This window comes from Zalophus californianus, chromosome 6 (assembly GCF_009762305.2).
Source record: "Zalophus californianus isolate mZalCal1 chromosome 6, mZalCal1.pri.v2, whole genome shotgun sequence".
NCBI lineage: Eukaryota > Metazoa > Chordata > Mammalia > Carnivora > Otariidae > Zalophus > Zalophus californianus.
This window is the reverse complement of record NC_045600.1, coordinates 105,603,262-105,625,806: the sequence shown is the minus strand read 5'-3', so window position 1 is coordinate 105,625,806 and position 22,545 is coordinate 105,603,262. Positions and strand designations below refer to the sequence as shown.

The 22,545-nt window shown below is 42.0% G+C and overlaps 1 protein-coding gene across 1 annotated transcript in view; it reads right to left on the bottom strand.

Moving 5' to 3' along the window:
• HACD3 (3-hydroxyacyl-CoA dehydratase 3) overlaps positions 1-22,545 on the bottom strand; it is a 46,866-nt gene that overhangs the window by 12,973 nt on the left and 11,348 nt on the right. The window contains exons 2-6 of the mRNA XM_027570798.2: positions 14,152-14,194; positions 11,746-11,819; positions 10,330-10,494; positions 8,610-8,661; positions 6,232-6,342 (exon numbers count right to left, since the gene is read on the bottom strand). Coding sequence (XP_027426599.1) covers positions 6,232-6,342; positions 8,610-8,661; positions 10,330-10,494; positions 11,746-11,819; positions 14,152-14,194 — 445 coding nt within the window. The remainder of the gene's footprint in view (positions 1-6,231; positions 6,343-8,609; positions 8,662-10,329; positions 10,495-11,745; positions 11,820-14,151; positions 14,195-22,545) is intronic.

Genomic DNA, 22,545 nt, shown 5'->3' with positions numbered 1-22,545 from the left:
CACATTAGGGAAGTTCTCTGCTATTATTTGCTCCAATATACCTTCTGCCCCTCTCTCTCTTTCTTCTTCTTCTGGGATCCCAATTATTCTAATGTTGTTTCATCTTATCGTATTGCTCATCTCTCAAATTCTGCCCTCGTGATCCTGTAGTTGTTTCTCTCTTTCTCAGCATCTTTATTTTCCATCATTTGGTCTTCTATTATCACTGATTCTCTCTTCTGCCTCATTTATCCTAGCAGTTACTGCCCCCGTTTTTGATTGCACCTCATCAATAGCCTTTTTGATTTCGACTTGGTTAGATTTTAGTTCTTTTATTTCTCCAGAAAGGGTTTCTCTAATAACTTCCACGCTTTTTTCAAGCCCAGCTAGTATCTTTAAAGTCATGATTCTGAACTCTAGGTCCGATATCGTACTAATGTCCGTATTGAGTAGGTCCCTGGCTGACGGTACTACCTTTTGTTCTTTTTGCTGAGGTGATTTTTTTCGTCTTGTCATTTTGTCCAGAGGAGAATAGATGAATGAGAGAACAAAATGCTAACAGGTTAACAACGTCCCCAGCAAATATACTGTATACAAATCAGAAAAGACCTGAAACCAGGGGAAAAGAAAGGGAAAGAAAAAAGAAAGAGAAAAAAAAAAGAAAAAAAAAGATAAAAACAAAAACAGAATGATACAAAAAAAGCAGAATATGATCAAATATGATCAGGCTAGTGCATAGATCAGTGCCACACACTAGATTTTGGGCGTATTTTGGTCTGTTAGAAAAAAGTGCCTCCTAAAATTTTAAAGGAAGAAAGACATATATGTACAAAATAAGGGTTGATACAATGAAGGGATGGAAGATGACTGTAAAGATGAAAATTATAAAAGATTTTTAAAAGGAATTGATAAGTTGTTTGAAAAAAGAAAGAAGATTTAAAAAAAAAAGAAAAAAGGGAGAGAATGTGATCAGGCAGGAGACTAGAACAAAGCCATACACTAGTGATTTAGGGTATATTTTGATCTGTTAGAAGAAACTGTATCTCAAAATTTTAAAGAGAGAACAACTTACATATATATGCCAAAAATAAGGGTAACTACTATGAAGGGATAAAATATGACTCTAAAAATGAAAAATAAAAAATGTTTTTTTAAAAAAGGGATTGATAAGATGTTGGTTGAAAAAGGGAAAAAGAAAAATTTTTTAAAAAGTTAAAAAAAATTAACTTTGATGAACGAATGAATCATGGTAAAAAAAAAGCCATGAATTCTATGTGCAGTATTCCCCTAGCGCTGGAGTTCTCCCGTTCTCCTTGATCGGTAAACTTGGTCTTGGCTTGCTGGCAGTTCGTGCTGATCTTCTGGGGGAGGGGCCTGTTGCCGTGGTTTCCAAATGTCTTTGCCGGAGGCTGAATTGCCCCGCCCTTGTCGGTCCGGGCTAAGCCAGCTGCTCGGGTTTGCTCTCAGGAGTTTTTGTTCCCTGCAAGCTCTAGGTACAGCTTTGGAGGACCAGGGCAGAAATGGTGGCCTCCCAATCTCCACCCGGAGGAGCTGAGAACTCGGGGCCCGCTCCTCAGTGCGCCCCCAGAGAAAAGCAGTCACTCCCGTCTCCCTGGTCTCTGGCCGCACTCTGCGCTCACCCGGCCTGTGACCGAGCATTTCTATCTCTGGCACCCGACCCCGTGTGGAGTCTCCAAACCCAGCAGATCCCTGCGGTGCGCTCCCGCGCCGCTCCTCCCGGGGGAGGAAGGGGAGTCTTCCCGGCTCTGCCACTTGTTGGGTCCCTGCTGGAGGAGCAGTGGCCCGACTGGGCCGCGGATCACAGTTTATGGCAACCCCGAGCTGAGAGCCTGAGCCTCGGCTCCGTCTCTGCAGCCGGCTTCCCCGCTCCAATACCTGGGAGCTCTGCCGCACTCAGGCACCCCCGGTCTTTCTGTGACCCCGAGGGTCCTGAGTCCACACTGTCCCGAGAGGGTTCCACCCCCAGCGTAGCCACTGGAGCGACGTCCCTCAGCGGAGCCGACTTCTCAAAGTTCCGATTTTGTGCTCCGCGGCTCTAGCACTTGCCGGAAGCGGCCGACGGAGGCCCCCTCCCCCGCCGTCTATCCTCCCGAATATCGCCTCGGATTCACTTCTCCGCACGTCCTACCTTCCAGAAAGTGGTCGCTTCTCTGTTCAGAGAGTTGTTGCTACTCTCTTCTTCGGTCTCCTGTTGAGTTCGTAGGTGTTCAGAATGGTTTGATCCCTATTCAGCTGAATTCCTGAGACCAGATGAAATCTAGGTCTCCTACTCCTCCGCCATCTTGCCAAGAATTTGTTTTTAAAACAAGACAAAAAACGGTGTACACAGTAGGATTACAATGTTTAACTATAGGAGAAAAACTAAAAGGAAATGTACAGCTATATATATATATATATTTATATATATATATATATTTTTTTTTTTTACAGATTTTATTTATTTGTGAGAGACAGAGATAGCAAGAGTGAGCATGAGCAAGGAGGACAGGGAGTAATGGGTTCCCGGCTGAGCAGGTAGCCCAATGCGGGGCTCGATCCCAGGACCCTGGGATCACGACCCAAGCCAAAGGCAGATGCTTAACGAATGAGCCACCCAGGCGCCCCAATGTACAGTTATATTAATAGTGATGGACAATGACTTATCCACCTCCCCTTCTCTCCCCCTACACCTCCACCACCCTGCTTTCCCCCACTTTCCAAACTGGCTTAAATCAGCACATTTACTTTTATGATTTGAAAACAAAAAAACTATTTTAAGTAGTAAAAGGCACTCATATGTTAATGGGATGTGGGATACTACTAATAGTGGTAGTATAATACAGTATACCCTTTTGGGCAGGATACATGAAATCCTTAAAAACAATTTGCCATTAATCTCACAATTCCGTATCAGTAATTGTTCGCTGTTCCTAAGGAAGTTTGATCGATTGGAAGGATATACATACACCAAGGTGCCAAGGATCTGTTGCTCTCATAGATGGGATTACAGTAGAGTCTTTTGTTTTATTTAAGTCTTTATTTTCTGATTTTTCTGTGATTAACATGTTTTTATAATTAGAAAAAAATTTTAATTTTATTTTTCAAAAAGAGTATTCCTAAATAGAGAGCTAGGTAAGCTCAAACAATTTCTCCATAAGCCCAAGAGTTTGCTAGTGTTTCCTTAGCATAAGAAGTTTAGCAAGTACATGTTTACATGAAAAACCAAGCACAGGTGGGGATTTGCCATTTACCAACACCCTTCATTCAAAAGGAGAAAACTGCAAAGGGCAAACTGGGTGCCAGGCGCCAGGTCCTTACCACGTCTCTTGAAGCCTGATAAGTGAAGAATTAAACCAGCAGCTCCATTCCAGAAGGTGGTTAGTAAGAGGTTGAGAGCCAAAATAGAAATGACAAAATCCAAGCTGCTTAAACACATGACCCAGATAACTTAGGAGCTTTTGGACTAGATCACCTAATGGCTTGCAGGCTTGCATGGGAACACAGAGAATCCAACAATGTTAAATTAAATGATAGGTACCTGCGTGTCCCTATTCATTCCATGGGACTTGTGATCAATCCACAGAAAATCCCAGGTCTGAGACTTGCCTTCTTTTTTCAAGTAACTCATCTGTAGACCTTTGGTCACGTGAGACTCTAAGACACTAGGCATTTGCAAAGTTCTTTATTAGCCTGCTGCTGTGCTTTGCAGAATTCTAAGGTGTTAAGAAGGCTGGAAAAACAGCATGCACTTCTTTGAAATGACTTTAGAGCTAATGACAATTCACCTACTACAAACCTCAGATGGGAAAATTTAGAACTAAAAAATAAAATAGATTATAGGATTTTTTCCTTTTTTAAAATAGAGCTTATATTTTCCACTATACTTGTATTTTTCCTATTGTACAAAATAAGGACAAATTTTTAAATTATCCACATCCAAACCATTTTCAAATGGTGCATTCCTTCCGATCTTCTGCATGTATTGGTTCAGTTTTTTCCCCATTTTATATGATGTGATGAAACTGGAAGAACAAATTTATCTTACTTTTTTAGCCTATCATAAGTATTTCTCCATGTTACTATAAACTCTTTAAAGATTTTATATCTGCTTCACAACATTCCACTGAACAAATATTCTAAAGCCAGCCCTCGTTGATGGGCATCTAGGTAGCTTCTAACTTGTCACTAATATAAAGGATGCCACAATGTGTACCTTTTGAAAAAGCTTTTTTGGTAGTTTCAGTGATTTCTTTAGAACATACTTCCAGAAGTTAAATAACCAGGTTCAAGGATATGAACAGTTAGGTGTCTTGATGAGCTTTGCCAAATGATTTTCCAAGAGTTGTTGTGCTCATACACCCTCCCTGTAGCCACTGGTCTGTCTACTTTAGCGTATGTCCTCTTGAAATAGCTATCTTTTTTTAACATGGCAAAACTGACAAAAATCATATTTTTGTTTTCTTCATCATTATTGAGTTAAACATTTTTTCTGTATATAATTGGGTTTACTACCTCTTAGGAACTCCCTGCACATGACTTCTGTTTATCTATTCCATGGAGTCACTATGTTTTTAGATCAATTTGTAACCAATTCTTTATGTGTAATCAACTCCTGCTAGTGTTTGTTGCAATTTTCCACCAAACCTCCATCCCCATGCTACTAACCTCAATATACTTTTAATCTTGAGTGTTGTCTTAGCTGGGATATTTTTAGATACACAGGAATTTAGATACTTTATGTAGTCAAATATATTGACCTTATTCTTTATGATTTCTTCTTTTAAGCTTAGAAAGTCCTAACCTTCCACATGAAATTTTTATAAACATTTACTTGTATCTTGTTATGTTTTAAATTTCTGATATAGGACTCTTAAATCCTTTGGGGGAATTTATTTTTGTACACAGTGTGAGGAAAAGAGTCAGAGATTCCTTGCCTTCCTCATGCACCCAAACCTAACCAATTTTCCGTGGAAACATTGTTAGAATTCCCATCCGATAAAAAAGTACTGGATATGGGCGCCTGGGTGGCTCAGTTGGTTGAGCGACTGCCTTCGGCTCGGGTCATGATCCCAGAGTCCTGGGATCGAGTCCCGCATCGGGCTCCCGGCTCAGCGGGGAGCCTGCTTCTCCCTCTGACCCTTTCCCCTCTCATGCTGTTTCTCTCTCTCTCTCTCAAATAAATAAATAAAATCTTTAAAAAAAAAAAAAGTACTGGATATTTCCCTTTCCACTGATTCAGGATTCCTTTTATATCATACATATAATTGGGAGATTTATACATATAATGTAAGGGCTATTTCTGGACCACCTAATCTGCTCTATTGATATTCTATTCTTATGCTATATTATTTTAATTATCATTCTTTCATATCAGTCAGAGAAAGTACTCTCTCATTACCCTTTCTTCCCCCAAATTTTATTACCTATTTATTGTTCATAATACAATTATGTATGTGTTATGTATGTATGTATTATGTTCGGAATACTTTAGAACACATTCTCAAAAATTTTCCATTGTCATTTACTTGTTGCCAAAATTGTTAAATATACAAATTAATTTAAAAAAACATACAAATTAATTTATCAAGAACGAGTATCTTTATGATAGTCTTTTCATTCAGCTTTGGAACAGTCCATTTGAGAATCTACTTAGTCTCCCAAAGGGCGCAATCCCTTTTGGATTTGCATTAACTCTGGCACTGGAAGTACCACACAAGTTTATCTGGTCACAAATGAACTCCATGTAGTAAGCAGAAAAAGGAATGCCAGCCCACGGTGGGCCTCTGGCAAGCCGTGTGAATGTGGGACCAGTTCTAAGCCTGTTTCCTCACCTGTTAAATGGACACAATCTCCAGCCTGCTTGTTTCACAAGGCCAAGGGAACTCAGAGACATGGAAGTACGATGAAAGGCCTGAGTGCTACACAAACGTGGAGGGTTATTATTAATACCAAAGGCAGGGTACTACTGACACCTTTGGTGGGTAGTAGGCCAAACTACTGACAAAAGAAAATCAGTGTTGGGGAGCCTGGGTGGCTCAGTCGGTTAAGCATCTGCCTTAGGCTCAGGTCATGATCCCAGGGGCCTGGGATCGAGCCCTGCATCATGCTCTCTGTTCAGCAGGGAACCTGCTTTCCCCCTCCCTCTGCTGCTCCCCCTGCTTGTGCTCTCCTGCTCTCTCTGTCAAATAAATAAACAAAAAATCTTAAAAAAAAAAAAAAAAAGAAATGTTAGTGTTGAAATTTTGTGCTTGCCTTTTCCCAAAATAAAGAACCGCACAGTCATGTTGACAAAGATCCAGGAGAATCCCAAGAACTGCACGAGATTATACATGAACAGGTATCCTTTCTTCAAGCTTGTAAGAGCTGAAAAGCAAAGCAAGACAGGAAACTGTTACAAGCAGAGCTGCAATAGAGGGGTGGGGGACAGACCTGGTTGACCTCAACCCCTCTCTCCCATGGGGTGCCCTGAGCTCCCAAACAGATATCTGGCCCAAATCTGCATCAGCCTGGGCTCCTAGGCCCAAAGAGAAAGGGGTAAGGTGAAGTTATGGTCACTGCACTCCAAGGTGTTTCTTTAGCAGTCTTTCCCCTCACAGCCTTGAAGGGTAAGTGTACAGATATCATAAACCCAAGGCGAAAAATTACTTCTGGCTAAGAATGACTGACCATCTTAGGAGGCATTAAACAAGGGAAATAAAGCTACACTCTTCTTCCGCTATTGTCATTTTCATATAATCTACAGTTTCTTCTTTCCCACAATTTTTTAAGATCATGTAGGTCAAACTAGCTCAAAGAAATAGAAACATAAAAAAAAATTACGATATTTGATCATATATGCATCCAACCAAGGATCAACTGAACACCCACAAAGTGTGAGGTACTGAGGGACACTAGTAGGATTCGAAGATGTCAAGACTTGACGTCACCCTCAAAGAATTTACAATCTGAAAGCCGTAGTACAAGAGAGAGAGTAACAGGTTGCGTCTTTTGACACCCTCAAGGTGAGAAAACAACACTTGTCGGGGGAAGTGGGAAGCAGGCAAGTCTGCAGAGATGACATGGTGCCTTCCCTGTACTTTGGAAGAGATGGCTAGAATGAGAACACAACTGAAGAAGGAAAAGCCTGAGAGGCAGGAGGATAAGGAATTGTTCATTTTGTCTGCAGCGTAAGGCTTGTGAAGACACAGCCAATTACAGAGTTAAGGAAGGAGTAAGGAGCTTAGAGTCATGGTTGAGTCCAAGGAGTGGGGCAAAGGAAAGGATAATTCTCAAGAGAAGAGCTATGGAACTCAGATCTTGCTGCTCCATATTTATTCCAAGGCAACAGATATTCTGCATGTAACCCTCGGCGGATGCTCAAATGATCACACTAAATAGGGTGGTCAATCAAAAGCAACCTAGTCCTAAGGAGTCAAGAGTCAGGCTTTTTGCAACACTGAACTAAAATTTTTTCTTCAAAACTACAAAAATGTATTAGACTTCGCCATCCTCAAGAACTTATTTCATTAGGAAACTTCATGAACTGAGATAAAACAGTAAAAGCATTATCTAATGTCCTAAAAATCCATATATAAAAATTTTTACGTTTTTTAAGTTTATCCCTCTAAACCCCCCTCCAAAATTAACTTAAATTTCAAATAATTTTAAAGCTCAAAATTAATTTTATAATCTCAAATCTTTATTCTTCACCTTCATTAATCTTCTCCCCTTCTTTGTTTTTCTTAAAGGAATATTCCTCTACATTAGTGGTTATTCAAATCTTTTTCTAAAGCAATGAAACCTCCTCTTCAAAATGAACTTTGTTCAGAACCTAACACATAAAACACAAGCAGAACTTCTCTGGTTGAAGTGGACCTGCTTGCTTGGCCTGTCCCTCCAAAGCAACCCTGGGAACCCCTGGGGACCATGGGACGTAGTTTGAAAACAGCCACTCTAAAACTTTCCCCTTCCTTACTTACGGCATGCCACATAAGTATCCCTAAAACTTGAAAATATATGGACACACGAGAAACCTTGATTTTATTTTGCTTTTCCGCATGCATTTCTGCGTGGTCTGCCCCCTGGAACGGATGCTCTGAGAGAGCAAGTGCTCTGATGAACACACTGGCTCTACCCCTCAAGGGCCTGCTACAATGCTTCCCCCCAGCAGGAAGTGAACGGCTGCTGCATCTCATCTGTGTCGCCCAGAACACAATACACTTACAGAACTTCTTGCTTCTCAGCGGTTAGACAGAGACAAACAGGAATAGAGTTTCTGAGGTTGAGAACCACACTTATCTGGGAGAAAAACACCAGGCTGGAGGAAGTGTAGCCTTGGACCTACATGGTGTTTCCACGTGTCTAGGCAGGGCCTGCTGCCACTGACATTGGGCCAGTCCAGGAAACTACAGTTCTTCCCTTCTGCTAGACCAGCTTTGGTGCCCTCAGATGATGTTAGGCTCCAAACAGAAGGGAAACATTAAAAGGAAGGCTTCTGATGTGGGTGTGCACAGAGTAAGCCCTGGACATGAAGGAGTCCTCATCACCTCACACACACCATATTAGCTCTCCTACCACATCCCTCCCCTCCATACCCCTATCTCAATTGTTAGTTAACTGGTAACTACCACAGAAGCAGCAGGGCAACTTACTTTCAGGGGAGCCTTGGCTTTCAATTCTTAGTTTATTTAGGCGTTCTTCTTCCTAGAATTTGGACAGAAGTTTTCCAAGAACACAGGTTAGAATTCCCAGATGCTTGCAAAAGTCCACATGCTGAATAAGTGATCTGAATCCCTCAAAGCCACCTCCTCCAACTGTGTTCACACCTCACTGGAGCAAATGTCCTAGCTCGTGCCTGACATCCTCAGCCTGACTCCTCCTTACTGGGTAGGACCAGCATCACAGAATGCTCATCCAGTGCTCACAGAATTCAACCAATCAGCTGGCTTCCAAACTACAAAGTGGAGAGTCTTAGAATCTTGGAGCTGGAAAAGACCCCCAGAAGATGTGCCATGGTCATAGAAACAAAACAGAATTTTAGGGCAGGAAATAGATCGCTGTTTTATATTTTTTTAAGACTTCTAGATTTTTAGTATAATTTTTCCAGAAGCTAAAATCATGTCTCCAACATCAGTAAGAACTCACATTAGGTCAACATAGATACAGATGGTTACAGACAGAAATATTTATAGGTATAGGTAGTATATGAATGGGCTAGTCTGCACACGTAATAGTTCCTCATTGTGTCACCTGAGAGGATCTAGAAGCAATATCTAGAGCCCAGATCTTGGTTTCCATTACTATTCCCCAATAAAAAGAACAGAGCTCCTTGAAGAATGGCTGACTCTAGGGCTGGAGCAGGGAATACATAACATAAGCCTGGAGCAGCTTATAATGCCAGAAATTAAGGATGTCCAAAAAAAAAAAAAAAAAGCCCCACAATGACAGAGCTTTGTCAAAAGGACACAAGAGCCAACTGAAAGAGCTTCCAATGGCCAAAGCTGGGACAACATGAACAACAAAATAAATAACATACAAGTCACATAGTATTGTATTATAAACCAAATTATAAAACAAACATTCATCAGTCCATACGGATATAAATAAATGACTGAATAAAGACACGGAAGAGAACAGACAAATCTCCCATACAGAAGAGTTCCAAATAAAGTACATAGATACTCCGCAGTAAGGATGGGAAGCGTAACTCCCCACTCCTTAAGCATGGGCTAGACGTAGTGACTTCCGTCCAAAAAGTACACAGTAAAGAAAGGGGGCGGGGAGAGTAACATTACAATGGAGAAACCGGATAAACATTGCCTCAGCCAGATGATCAAGATTAGTATAAACAGTGATAAGTCGTGCTGACCGTATATACCCTTGATGTGACACAGCAAGAATGAAACCCCGAAATCCCATCACCCTCTCTAAATCATGAGAAAAACATCCAACAAACCCCTGCTGAGGGACAGTCTACAAAACATATGACCAGTACTTTTGTAAAATGTTTCCAGGGGAGCCTGGGTGGCTCAGTCGTTAAGCATCTGCCTTCGGCTCAGGTCATGATCCCAGGGTGCTGGGGTCAAGTCCCACATCAGGCTCTCTGCTCAGTGGGGAGTCCGCTTCTCCCTCACTCTCTCTCCCTCTGCCCCTCCCCCTGCACGTGCCCTCTCGCTCACACGGGCACTCTCTATCAAATAAGTAAATGAAATCTTAAAAACAAACAAAAAAAACATGTTTCCAGGTCTTTAACTGAATTTGCAATTTTGTCCTTATTTTATCAGACCCAGATAGGTATCTGAGGTGGCCCAAATAACTTCCAAATAAGTTGTGTTCCTTATGATTTGTCTCGATCCTACGGTCCTTACTCACCTTGGCTCTGAGCTCCATTTCTGCATCAGACTCGTCCAGCCAGCGGTCAAAGTCAGGGGCCAAAAATAGTGGGCGCTTCTCCTGCTTAGTGAGTCTCTCCCACCACTGACTCACCTTCTTCTGTACTGTAATGTTTACCTGCCTCTGGGTCAGTTTGTAAACCGGCTAGAAGAGAAAGTGAGAAGGTGAGAACGCCCTCTCCTTCCCGTCCCTGACTCCTTCCCCTGCTCCGAGCCAGTGTGGCTACGCACAGAAGCCGCACAGCATGCTCCTTCCCCTTCCTTCTCAGTTCCTACAAGGAGTGATGCAAAGAGAACCTCCAGACCAAGGACTGGTAGAGCAAAGCACTGGTAAGAATGGCACTGTCTTTCTCTGATCGTCCAGTGAAGGACAGAGGAGGAAATCAGGATAAGAAAGGCATATAGTTCTGGTTCTAGATGAACCTCCTGCCAGATCTCTACCATGCATGGCATGACATCCAGTCACTCTCTCAGTACATCCTCACCTTCCAAATCTCCTTCCCATGAAGATGACGGAATTAGAATGGTCAACAGTCCCTGGCATAACAAGCCCTTGTTTTAAGAAGGTCTATTCAGGGCTGGAACTTACTGGATCAGTTACAGCTCTATCACAAAGGCTAGAACAACCTCCCAGCTAACCTCAAATTCTCAAGAGGCTGTTCCAGTTCCTTATTCCTATACATGGCCTCTTCCTTTGCCTCTAAAGCAAGACCCACAACAGGTTCTCTACCCCTCAAACCACTGCTGACTATTAAACCAACCAAAACAACTGAGCCCTCCTGCACAGAGAGATCAATATGCTCAAGCCCTGGGAGATAAAAGTGTAATTCCAGAACCCAAAATACACCTTCTGTTAGATTCTCTCTTCCTGTCAGAAGAGCTTCCCTCAAGCTCTGAGAGAAAGGAAACTTCAAGGCTATTTCCCAATTCTTTCTAAAGGTTGGCAATGTCCACCTTTTCTGATTTCTACTGCCCCGAAGCCAAGTCACATGAAAACAAGTGCTTGGCGTAGGCTTCACCTAACTTATGTAACTCTGCTCCCTGCCAGTGCCACACTCCTCTGTCTTCCCTAACACCAGACAGTATCAGAGCTGGAAAGGCCCCTAAGGATTTCGTAGTCCAACCCTTCATTTCACACATGAGGAAACTCACTCACGGAAGTGAAGAGACTTGTTCACACTGCTACGCTAGTAAATGGCAGAGCCCAGATTCACCTCAGGCTCTCTGTCTTCCCCACTCCTCTACAGCTAGAATCAGGACTCAGTTCCCAACAAAAGAACTATATTCTTTGGTTTTTATCTTTTTTTCCCCCCACAACCCCTATCCCCCTATTTCACTAAACTACTCGTATGTATTTCCTGAAACGGAAAGGGAAGTGAGGAAAGAAAGGACATACCTCTGGTTTCACAAGGTCTAAGAACTCCAAGTGAAATTCATAGACGTTGTCTCCTTTGGCACCATGTCCCTGAGCTATAAAGAAAGAAATGTGGATTAAAGTGAACTGGCAGAGCAAGGCCATCCTAAAGCTTGGTGCAGTTCTCTTGGAAGTATACAAACAGTAATGGGTCCTGCCCAAATCAGTGGGGGCTTGTGAGCAGAGCTACTCAGACAGCTATAGATAAGCTGAATCCCGGACAAAAGCTTATCTCCATACGTCCTTCTGATGATCAATTCCAGAATATTTACTTCATCTTCCAATGTGGCCTTGATAATAACCAAGTACAAGTAATAGGCAGGAAAAAGAATACCGAAAGCGAAGCCAAAGGTATCACAGAGCTATAAATGTAACTTTCAACATTTACTTTGGCACTGAATCCAGGGCAGAGAAATATCAGGTAGGTGTACTATCTTGACTGCAGCTAAGGAAAGTTGCAGGGTATACGGAAATGCTGGACTGTCTCAAAGAAAGCTCTGAATCTAGCACCTCCCAACCAGGGACAGAAAATGAAGAAGCTGACTTCTCCTTTAACACATCCTGAATGGAACGAAAAAGAGAAATATAATTTCCTCCATTCGTTCCTAAGAGAGGATAAATGATCTGGGAGTAAAGTCCCTGGGTTGACCATTACGCCATTCCTGTGCTTTGACATGGCTCCCTCCCCCAAAACAAACAGGTGCCACGCCGCCAAGGTGCCAAGGTCTGCTGTACATCCCTTCCCCTCTAACTCTCTGACTTGCCCAGGTTCCCTCCTGGGATTCTCTTTCCTCATCTGGCCACATGTGGTATAATTTGCCTAATATTTGCTACAGGTGGCTATTGTTCTCCAAGACCATAAATTCCTTAAGGTCGAGCAGTCCATAATCTCCCAGTGGCAAAGTATACTTCCATCATTTAACTTCCTTTCAAATGTATTAACACCCAAAAAATCTGAGCTGCTACCACAACAGCTCTCGTCTTGAAAAGCAGATACAAAAGCCAGGCTGCACATTCATGCAAGCATATGAAGGTAGATGGAATCTCCAGTAAAGCAGAAACTCGTCAATATCCCATATTCCCCAGCCACTTACTAATGACACTCCAAGTAACTAGAACAAAGAGAGAGTAGGGAGAATCCCACCCCCTGGGTGACAAGGAATCCGGACCTACCCTCTCAGGCACAGCAGCGTAGCTGCTGACAAACCGAGGAAAAAGAAGACGGAGGCAGATTCACAGAATCAAAAAGACTGTCAGGGCTGCAAAGGCTTTAGGTATCATCTAGAATGCCATGTTTCTTAAACTGGCCTGTGAGTGTAGCATCAGAGGGCTGTAAAGTCTCATTAAGAAAATTTCTATTTTTTTGTTTTGATTGTAATCTTAAAAAAAGTGTATTCTGGATCATCTAGATGGCTACCTTATAATTAAATACTGACATGCAAGTATAGAGGTCGTATTCCCAAGGGCAATGGAGCCAAATGTCATTTAAAGTGACCATATTTTGGGGCGCCTGGGTGGCTCAGTCGTTGAGCGTCTGTCTTCAGCTCAGGTCATGGTCCCAGGGTCCTGGGATCGAGCCCCGCATCGGGCTCCCTGCTCCACGGGAAACCCCCTTCTCCCTCTCCCACTCCCCCTGCTTGTGTTCCCTCTTTCGCTGTGTCTCTCTCTGTCAAATAAATAAATAAAATCTTTAAAAAATAGATAAATAAATAAAGTGACCATATTTTGGGTGCCTGGGTGGCTCAGATGGTTAACCGTCTGCCTTCAGCTCAGGTCATGATCCCAGGGTCCTGGGATCGAGCCCCACATCAGGCTCCCTGCTCAGTGCAGAGCCTGCTTCTCCCTCTCCCTCTGCCATTCCCTCTGCTTGTGCTCTGTGGCTCTATCTCTCTGTCAGATGAATAAATAAAATCTTAAAAATAATAATAATAATAAAGTGAACATATTTAATTCTTCACATGTTTTCTCAAACTGGGGTCCATGGCCCAGGAGGATCCTTAGGACATTTTCTCAGGTGTCCATAGGTCCTAAAATTTGAGAAATACAGATTATAACTAAATACCTTCATTTTATTAGTCCAGAGAAGTCAGTAAGTTGTCCAAGGATAGCAGAATTAGAGCTAGAAGACAGATGTCCTGATTTCCAGCCCGGGATTCTTTCTCACTCTATATACTGCCTCTCTAAGAGGAAAGCAGGACTTCTAGGTCCTAATAAGTTCTTTGATTTTTCTAATCATATATTTCAAAACAATCTAGTTTACCCCAAGAGCAGCAGAGAGGTGAACATCAATACAAAGTGAATAAAACAAATAGATAAAAAGGAAAAAGAAACCACCACCATGCCTCTTTAGCTGTGTAGAGAGCTGGGAGCATTTGCCCGGATACTGACCTTTGAAATGCAGCACATTTTCAGTGATGCTGATGCCAGGATTCTGTGAAAAGAGACCAAGGATGCGAGAAGGGCATTTTAATAGGAGAAAAATGAAATTAAAACCGGGGCTTTCTTCCCTCCATCCTTCCCCCTTAGGGACTCGGCCTCCTACCTGGGCCTCCCCCAGAAAATATATTTAGTTGTTTATGCACAGCTCTGTGCAGGGTTTCTCTACATCTATCTGTACCCATCTGGGATTGTAGGCATCTGTAAGAATAACCCGAAGCTGCTCCAACTGTGCAGAACAATCAAATACTGAATCAGTCCCTTCTGATAATGGCAAATGGTACAAAGGTGCTATGGGAGGTGTTTCCGGGGAGAAGGCAGAGCTCTAAGACTCAGTCCCTGAGCTGTGGAGGCAGAGTCCTAGTGGAACAGATGATGAGTCATTTCCTGTCAGAAGATCTCAAACAGTATCAAGTAATATGTTCAAGACCAAAAGAGTAGTAAAAAGCAGTTAAGTGCTTTAAGTGTTAAGAGAGCAAGCACATCAAGAACAGGATGGCTGAGGAAAGTGAGACCTACACTGCAACATGAGGAATAAATTCATTACAGTAGGTAGAGAGAAGGGCTGACGATTACAAGGGATTTCACTCAAAATGAAACAGACAGTGCCCTCGCCTCAGGCTCCGAGCTCTTAACCCCCATCCAAACCAACTCTCCAAATTGTTCACTTATTCCCCGAAGCTGCTACATGACTTTAAGAGCATAACTTAAAAGTGATACTACTCAGCTTTTTTCAATGGATGAGAATGACTCACCTCCTACCCCAGCCCAAAGTTAATAAGCAAGGAGCAGCATGTTTCTAGTGCTGGGACGAAGTCATTTGTTCTCCTGCGGGCTCAGCTCTCTGTGCTCCATCATGCATGGAAGGAAACCAGCAAATGATATAGAGAGAAGATTGGAGAAGGGGTGGGGAAAGGGAGCCTAGTGCTCTATTCACAGCCAAGACTGTTAGGAAAAGGGAAAGAATGAAGGCTGGGGGGGGGGGGGGGGGGGGGCGGGGAGGGAGCATCTGAGCCAAGCTTTATGGTGAGAACCTCCCTAGCGGGAGTACAGACTTTAGGTTGAGATGCATACCCAAAGGAGCTACAATTCTAGATGATCTCTGTGGCAGGAACAGGGAGTTAGGGAACCTCAGCAAGAGAGGCTACACTTCCAGGGGCATGGTTCCTCGGTAAGGGAAACAGGGTTTTGATATAGATATTTTCATTAAAGCTAAAGTTCTAGAATGTCTTGGAGGTAAGGTTCCCACCCAGGTCACTTCTTGCCCAACTCAGTGGGTTTCCCATACTCTAAATCACTTGGGAGGAAAATGGAATGAAATTGAATCAGTAGTTGAAAAACTTCTGACAGACAAAAGTCTAGGACCATATGACTTCACCGGTAAATTCTACTAAACATTTAAAAAAGAATTAATAATACCCAACTTCTCAAACTATTCCAAAAAATTGAAGAGGAAGGAATACTTCCAAACCTATTCTATGAGGCCAGCATTACCCTGATACCAAAACCAGACACTACAAACAAAAACAGACCAATATCTCTGATGAACACAGAAGCAAAAATCTTCAACAAAATATTAGTGAACTGAGGGGCGCCAGGGTGACTCAGTTAGTTAAACATCATGGTCCTGAGGTCGTAGGATCAAGCCCCATATCACATCGGGCTCCCTGTTCAGCAGGGACAAAAAAGAAAAGGCACCCAAACTGGTAAAAAAGGAAGTAAGATTGTCACTATTTGCAGATGACATGAAACTATATACAGAAAGCTATAAAGACTCCACCAAAAAACTACTAGAATTAATAAATGAATCCCATAAAGTTGCAGGATACAAAATCAATATACAGAAATCTGCTTCGCTTCTATACACTAATAATGAATTATCAGAAAGAGAAATTAAGAAAACAACCTCATTTACACCTGCATCAGAAAGAATAAAATAACCTAGGAATAAATTTTTTTTAAGATTTTTTATTTATTCATTTGAGACACAGAGACACAGAGAGAGAGAGAGAGAGAGAGAGAGAGCATGAGCAGGGAGAGAGGCAGAGGGAGAAGCAGGCTCCCTGCTGAGCCAGGAGCCCGATGTGGGGCTCGATCCCAGGACCCTGGGATCATGACCTGAGCCGAAGGCAGACGCTTAACCATCTGAGCCACCCAGGCGCCCCAACCTAGGAATAAATTTAACCAAGGAGGTGAAAGACCTGTACTCTGAAAACTATAAGACACTGATGAAAGAAATTGAAGAGGATGCAAATAAATGGAAAGATATATTCCATGCTCGTGGATTGGAAGAATATTTTATAACGTCCATACTACCCAAAGCAATCTACAGACTAAATGCTATCCCTATCAAAATACCAATGGCATTTTTCACAGAACTAGAATAAATAACCCTAAAATTTATACAGAGCCACAAAAAGACCCCAATAGCTAAACCGATTTGAGAAAGAACAAAGCGGGAGACATCATGCTCCCTGATTTAAAAGCTATAGTAATTACAAAGCTATAATATATATTATATATATATAGTATACTACAAAGCTATAGTAACCAAAACAGTATAGTATTTGCACAAAGACACATACATCAGTGAAACAGAACAGAGAGCCCAGAAATAAAGCCACGCTTTCATGGTCAATTAACCTATGGCAAAGGAGGCGAGGAAAGGACAGTCTCTTCAATTAACAGTGTTGGGAAAACTGGACAGCTACATGCAAAAGAATGAAACTGGACCACTTTCTTACACCATATACAAAAAGAAACTCAAAATGGATTAAAGACTTAAATGTAAGACCTGAAACAATAAAACTCCTAAAAGAAAAGAGTCAGTAAATTCCCAGACATTGGTCTTTGAAATATCTTTTCGGGGGGTGCCTGGGGGACACAGTCAGTTGAGTGTCCAACTCTTGGTTTCAGCTCAGGTCATGATCTCAGGGTCATGAGATCGAGCCCTGCATTGAGCTCCGTGTTCAGCGCAATCTGCTTCAGACTCTCCCTCTCTCTCTGCCACTTCCCACTGCTTGCATGCACTCTCTCTCTCTCTGAAATAAGTATTTTTAAAAAAAAGAAAAGGAAATATTTTTTTGGATCCTACTCTTCAGGCAAGGACAACAAAAGTAAAAACTAACAAACAGGACTACCTCAAACTAAAAAGTTTTTTGCACAGTGAAGGGAATCATTAACGAAACAAAAAAGCAACTCACTGATAGGAGAAGACATTTGTAAGTGATAGATACCATAAGGGATTAATATCCAAAATATTATCAAGAACTCATCTACAACTCAACATAAAAAAAAAATCCAATTAAAAAATGGGGGGCGCCTGGGTGGCTCAGTTGCCTTTGGCTCAGGTCATGATCCTGGAGTCCCGGGATCGAGTCCCATATCGGGCTCCCTGCTCAGTGGGGAGTCTGCTTCTCCCTCTAACCCTCTTCCCTCTTGTGCTCTCTGTCTCTCATTCTCTCTCTCTCAAATAAATAAATAAAATCTTTAAAAAAAAAATGGGCCCAGGATCTGAATAGACATTTTTCCAAAGAAGACATCCAGATGGCCAACAAACACATGAAAAGATGCTCAACATCACTCATCATCAGGGAAATGCAAATCAAAACCACAGTCTCACCTCACACCTGTCAGAATGGCTATTGTCCAAAAAAAACAAGCTCGGTGAGGATGCAGAGGGAAGGGAGCCCTCGTGCACTGCTGGTGGGAATGTAAATTAGTACAGCCACTATGGAAAACAGGATGGAGCTTCCTCAAAAAATTAAAAATAGAATTACCATACAATCTAGCATTTCTACTCCTGGGGATTTATCCCAAAGAAAATGAAAACACCAATTCGAAAAGATACATGTACCCCTATGTTCACAGCAGCATTATTTTTAACAGCCGAGATACGTAAGCAACATAACTGTCCATCCGCAGATGAATGGATAAAGAAGATGTATACACAGTGAAATATCAGCCATCAAAAAGAATGAAATCCTGCCATCCGTGACAACATGACTGGACCTAGAGGCTATTGCGCTAAGTGAAATGAGACAGAAAAAGACAAATACTGTATGACTTCACTTCTATGTGGAATCTAAAAAACAGACTCAAAAGTACAGAGAACAAACTGGTGGTTGCCAGAGAGGAGAGGGGCAAGGGGGTGAGTGAAATAGGTGAAGGGGATTAAGAGGTACACACTTCCAGTTATAAAACAAATAAGTCACGGTAACATAAAGTACAGTAAAGGGAATCTAGTCAGTAATACTATAACTTTATATGGTGACTGATGGTAACTAGACTCTGCAGTGATCATTTCATAATGTATACAGATATCAAATCACTATGCTGTACACTTGACACTAATATAAAATGTCAGCTATAATTCTTTTAAAAAAGAATATATATTCCTGCCAGCCCCTACTTTGGTTGCATCTCTCAAGCTTTATATATAGCATTTTCATTATTATTTAGTCTAACATATTTCCTAATATTATACTTTCTTTCTTGACACATTGGGTTAGTGAGAAGTATTTAATTTCCAAACCCATGAGATTTCCTCGTTATCTTATTATCAACTTCCATCTGAACTGTACTGTGACCAGGGGGCACTCTCTGTATGATTTTAATCCTTTCAGACTTGTGGAGACTTGCATTTGGAAGCTGTATAGAGTTAAATTGTGTAAATGTTCCAAGTGAACCTGAATGTGTATTCTGTAATTTGGATGCACAGTTCTATACATGTCTACTGGATTTCCTGTTAACTATTTGTTCACGTAATCTATATCTTTACTGAATTTTATCTTGTTATTTTATCAATTACTGAGAAATCACACTATTGTCAACTTCTCTGTTTCTCCTACTTCTGTTACTTTACGTACTACTGAGGCCATGCTAGTTACATATAACTTTAATATCGTTTTACCTTCCTGATGAATTCAAACCTCTATCACTATGAACTGACCTTTCTCTAAAAATACATTTTTGTCTAAAACTCTTACCTGAATCAGCTTAGCTAGATCACAGGGATCTGTGTTTGCTTCTGCCAGGCACCTAGGAGCTGGGCTCTACCAGCTGAGACCACTTTAAACTAAATTCATGACCCTGAGGATTTTTAGATCTTCAAAATTGTGTACATTTGGGCTATATAATCTTTTAAGAGCCAACTCATGATTGTAACTGCTCAAGGACCTTTTTTCCTCTACTTTGCTCTGTGCTAAGGCCTCTGGGGATGGGAAGCTGGGATGCATTTACTTTTAGTTCATCCTTACCCTAACAGTATAATCCTCTGAAGTAGTTTACGGGGAGAAGCGTTTCCTATTATATACTGTATCTTTGGTGGGCTTTGGTCTTATTCTGTCCCCTGCACTCTGTTGGGCTGTTAAAAGCCAAAGTTCAAGTTCATTCAGCTAAGCTAATGTTTTCAAGGCAAAAGCAGTTTCAGCACTCAGCTTTACCAGAGTTCCCACTATAATTTCTAACTTGTTCACTCTTTGATGATTTTAAGATTTTTTTTAAAGATTTTATTTATTTATTCATGAGAGACAGAGAGAGAGAGACAGAGAGAAGCAGAGGGAGAAGCAGGCTCCCCGCCGAGCAGGGAGCCCGATGCGGGACTCGATCCCAGGACCCTGGGATCATGACCTGAGCCGAAGGCAGACGCTTAACCATCTGAGCCACCCAGGTGCCCTGATTTTAAGATTTTTATTGAACATCTTTAGTTGTTTTTAGGATCTGTACAACCTAGCCCATCTTTAACGAGTAGAGGAATTGTGCCTTTGCTTACAAAAAGAGGAGTGGGTAAGGAAGAGGGGAAAAGTGACTTTGAAATTAGATGGACCTGGGTTCAAATCCTAGTTATACCACTTTTTATTTCCATCATTCACTTTCAAATCCACAGCAACTGTCATTACTTTTAAAATAACAGTAACACTGCTTATTTCACAAGATTCTTGTGAGAACTGGATTATAGTAACATGTAAAGAATCTGGTAACTAGTAAGCACTCAGAATCTGGTTGCTTTTCTCCCTCTGCCTACAATGCCCTTCTAAGTTTCCCTATCTGTTGAATACTATTTATCTTTCAAAGTCCAGGCCAAATATCAATTCCTCTTTCTCCTACTCACTTCCAACATTAAAATTAATAGTTTCCTGGGCGCCTGGGTGGGTCAGTCAGTTAAGCGTCTGCCTTCCACTTGGGTCATGATCCCAGGGTCCTGGGATCGAGCCCCTCATTGGGATCCTTGCTCAGCGGGGAGTTTGCTTCTCCCTCTGCCTGCCGCTCACCCTGCTTGTGCTCTCTCTCTCAAATAAATAAAAAAATAAATAAATCTTTAAAATAAAATTAAATTGTTTCCTTACTACTTTGTCTTCACCTTTATTATAATACTTACCACACTGTTCTGCAATTATTGTTTATTGGTTTATCTGCCCCTCTAGACTTGAGTTCCTTGATGGCAGGGACTATGTCTTTTTTTTTTTTAAGATTTTATTTATTTATTCATGAGAAAGGAGGGGAGAGAGAGAGAGAGAGAAGCAGAGAGAGAAGCAGGCTCCCAAGGAGCAGGGAGCCCGATGCGGGACACGATCCCAGGACCCTGGGATCATGACTGAGCCAAAGGCAGACGCTTAACCACTGAGCCACCCAGGTGCCCGGCAGGGACTATGTCTTATCTCTGAATCCCTACTGTCTTCATTAACTACTGAGTGAATTGCAATTAAATCAATTCATTCCATTTTCATAATTTCTGACAGAACTACAGAGTTCAATGAACTATCTGCTACCACAGCCTTTAGACATTTAGATCTCATTTAAATCATTAGTATTTAGTTCTGTGCATGTGTGTGACTAATATATGCACACACAAAAAGTTATACGGCAAGCATGAGGTTGCTAGCTTTATAAGGGACTGTTTCCAAGATCAGCCCTTGGCTGGCACTGAGAAACCTGGCCTTCCTCCGTCCCCTAACAGTTCATTCACTGGGCCTAGACTGTGCCTACAAACAATGTGACTAGTGGTAAACACCAGCTTTCCTTCTGGGAGTCTAGAATTTGGGTACATAGGTGCTGACTTTCTAATGGGCTTCCCTGGGCAGAAACATTACACATAAGTTACTGCAGTTTTCATTGCTGGAAAAAAAAAAGAGCAACTCAAGTGTATACCCTCACAGGAAGGATGAGGAGCCCTGTACATGGAATTTCCCCACACTCCACCTATGGTTTTTTGTTTTGTTTTTTTTAAAGATTTTATTTATTTGACAGAGAGAGAGACAGCGAGAGAGGGAACACAAGCAAGGGGAGTGGGAGAGGGAGAAGCAGGCTCTCTGCCGAGCAGGGAGCCCGATGCGGGGCTCAATCCCTGGATCCTGGGATCATGACCTGAGCCGAAGGCAGTGAGCCGAAGGCAGACGCTTAATGACTGAGTTACCCGGGCGCCCCTCCACCTGTGTTTTTAATCCTTCGCTGATCCTGTCATATACCCTTTCACTGTAATACACCTTAGGCAGGAGTACAACTATATGCTGAATCCCATGAATTCTTCTAGTGAATCATCAAACACATAGGTGGGTATTGGGCATCCCTCCTGAAAAAGTGTCTCAACCCAGTATTTTGAAAATTTTTAATTCACTTAAAAAAAATTTTTTTACAGATTTTATTTATTGGGGTGCCTGGGTGGCTCAGTCATTAAGCATCTGCTTCGGCTGGGGTCGTGATCCCAGGGTCCTGGGATTGAGTCCCGCATCGGGCTCCCTGCTCCACAGGCCTGCTTCTCCCTCTCTCACTCCCCCTGTTTGTGTTCCTGCTCTCGCTGGGTCTCTCTCTGTCAAATAAATAAATAAAATTTTTCAAATAAAAATTTAAAAAAAAAGAATATTTCATAGGTGACATGGGTACTTTTTATTTCTTGATATGAGTACTTCTTAAGGCATCCTAAGAGGAGGCCACAGCTTGATCATTTAATTAAGAGAGGGGGATTGCCAGAACCCTCTATTTTTTTTTTAAGATTTATTTATTCATGAAAGACACACAGAGAGAGAGAGAGAGAGAGGCAGTGGGAGAAGCAGGCTCCCAAGGAGCAGGGAGCCCGACACGGGACTCGATCCCAGGACCCTGGGATCATGACCTGAGCCGAAGGCAGACGCTCAACCATCTGAGCCACCCAGGCGCCCAAACCCTCTACTTTAAAGGTACTCTTTTTCTTTTGTAATTAGTAAGTAACCTAACAGTGTAATCTCCTATTCTCTAACTATGCTTTTTCCTCCAATGGAACTGTCATCCACTGATAATCCTTGCCTGATTTGGAGGTTGCCCAGAGATGATTTTCTAATTCAATCATTCCTTCTTCATTTTTTAACTGGC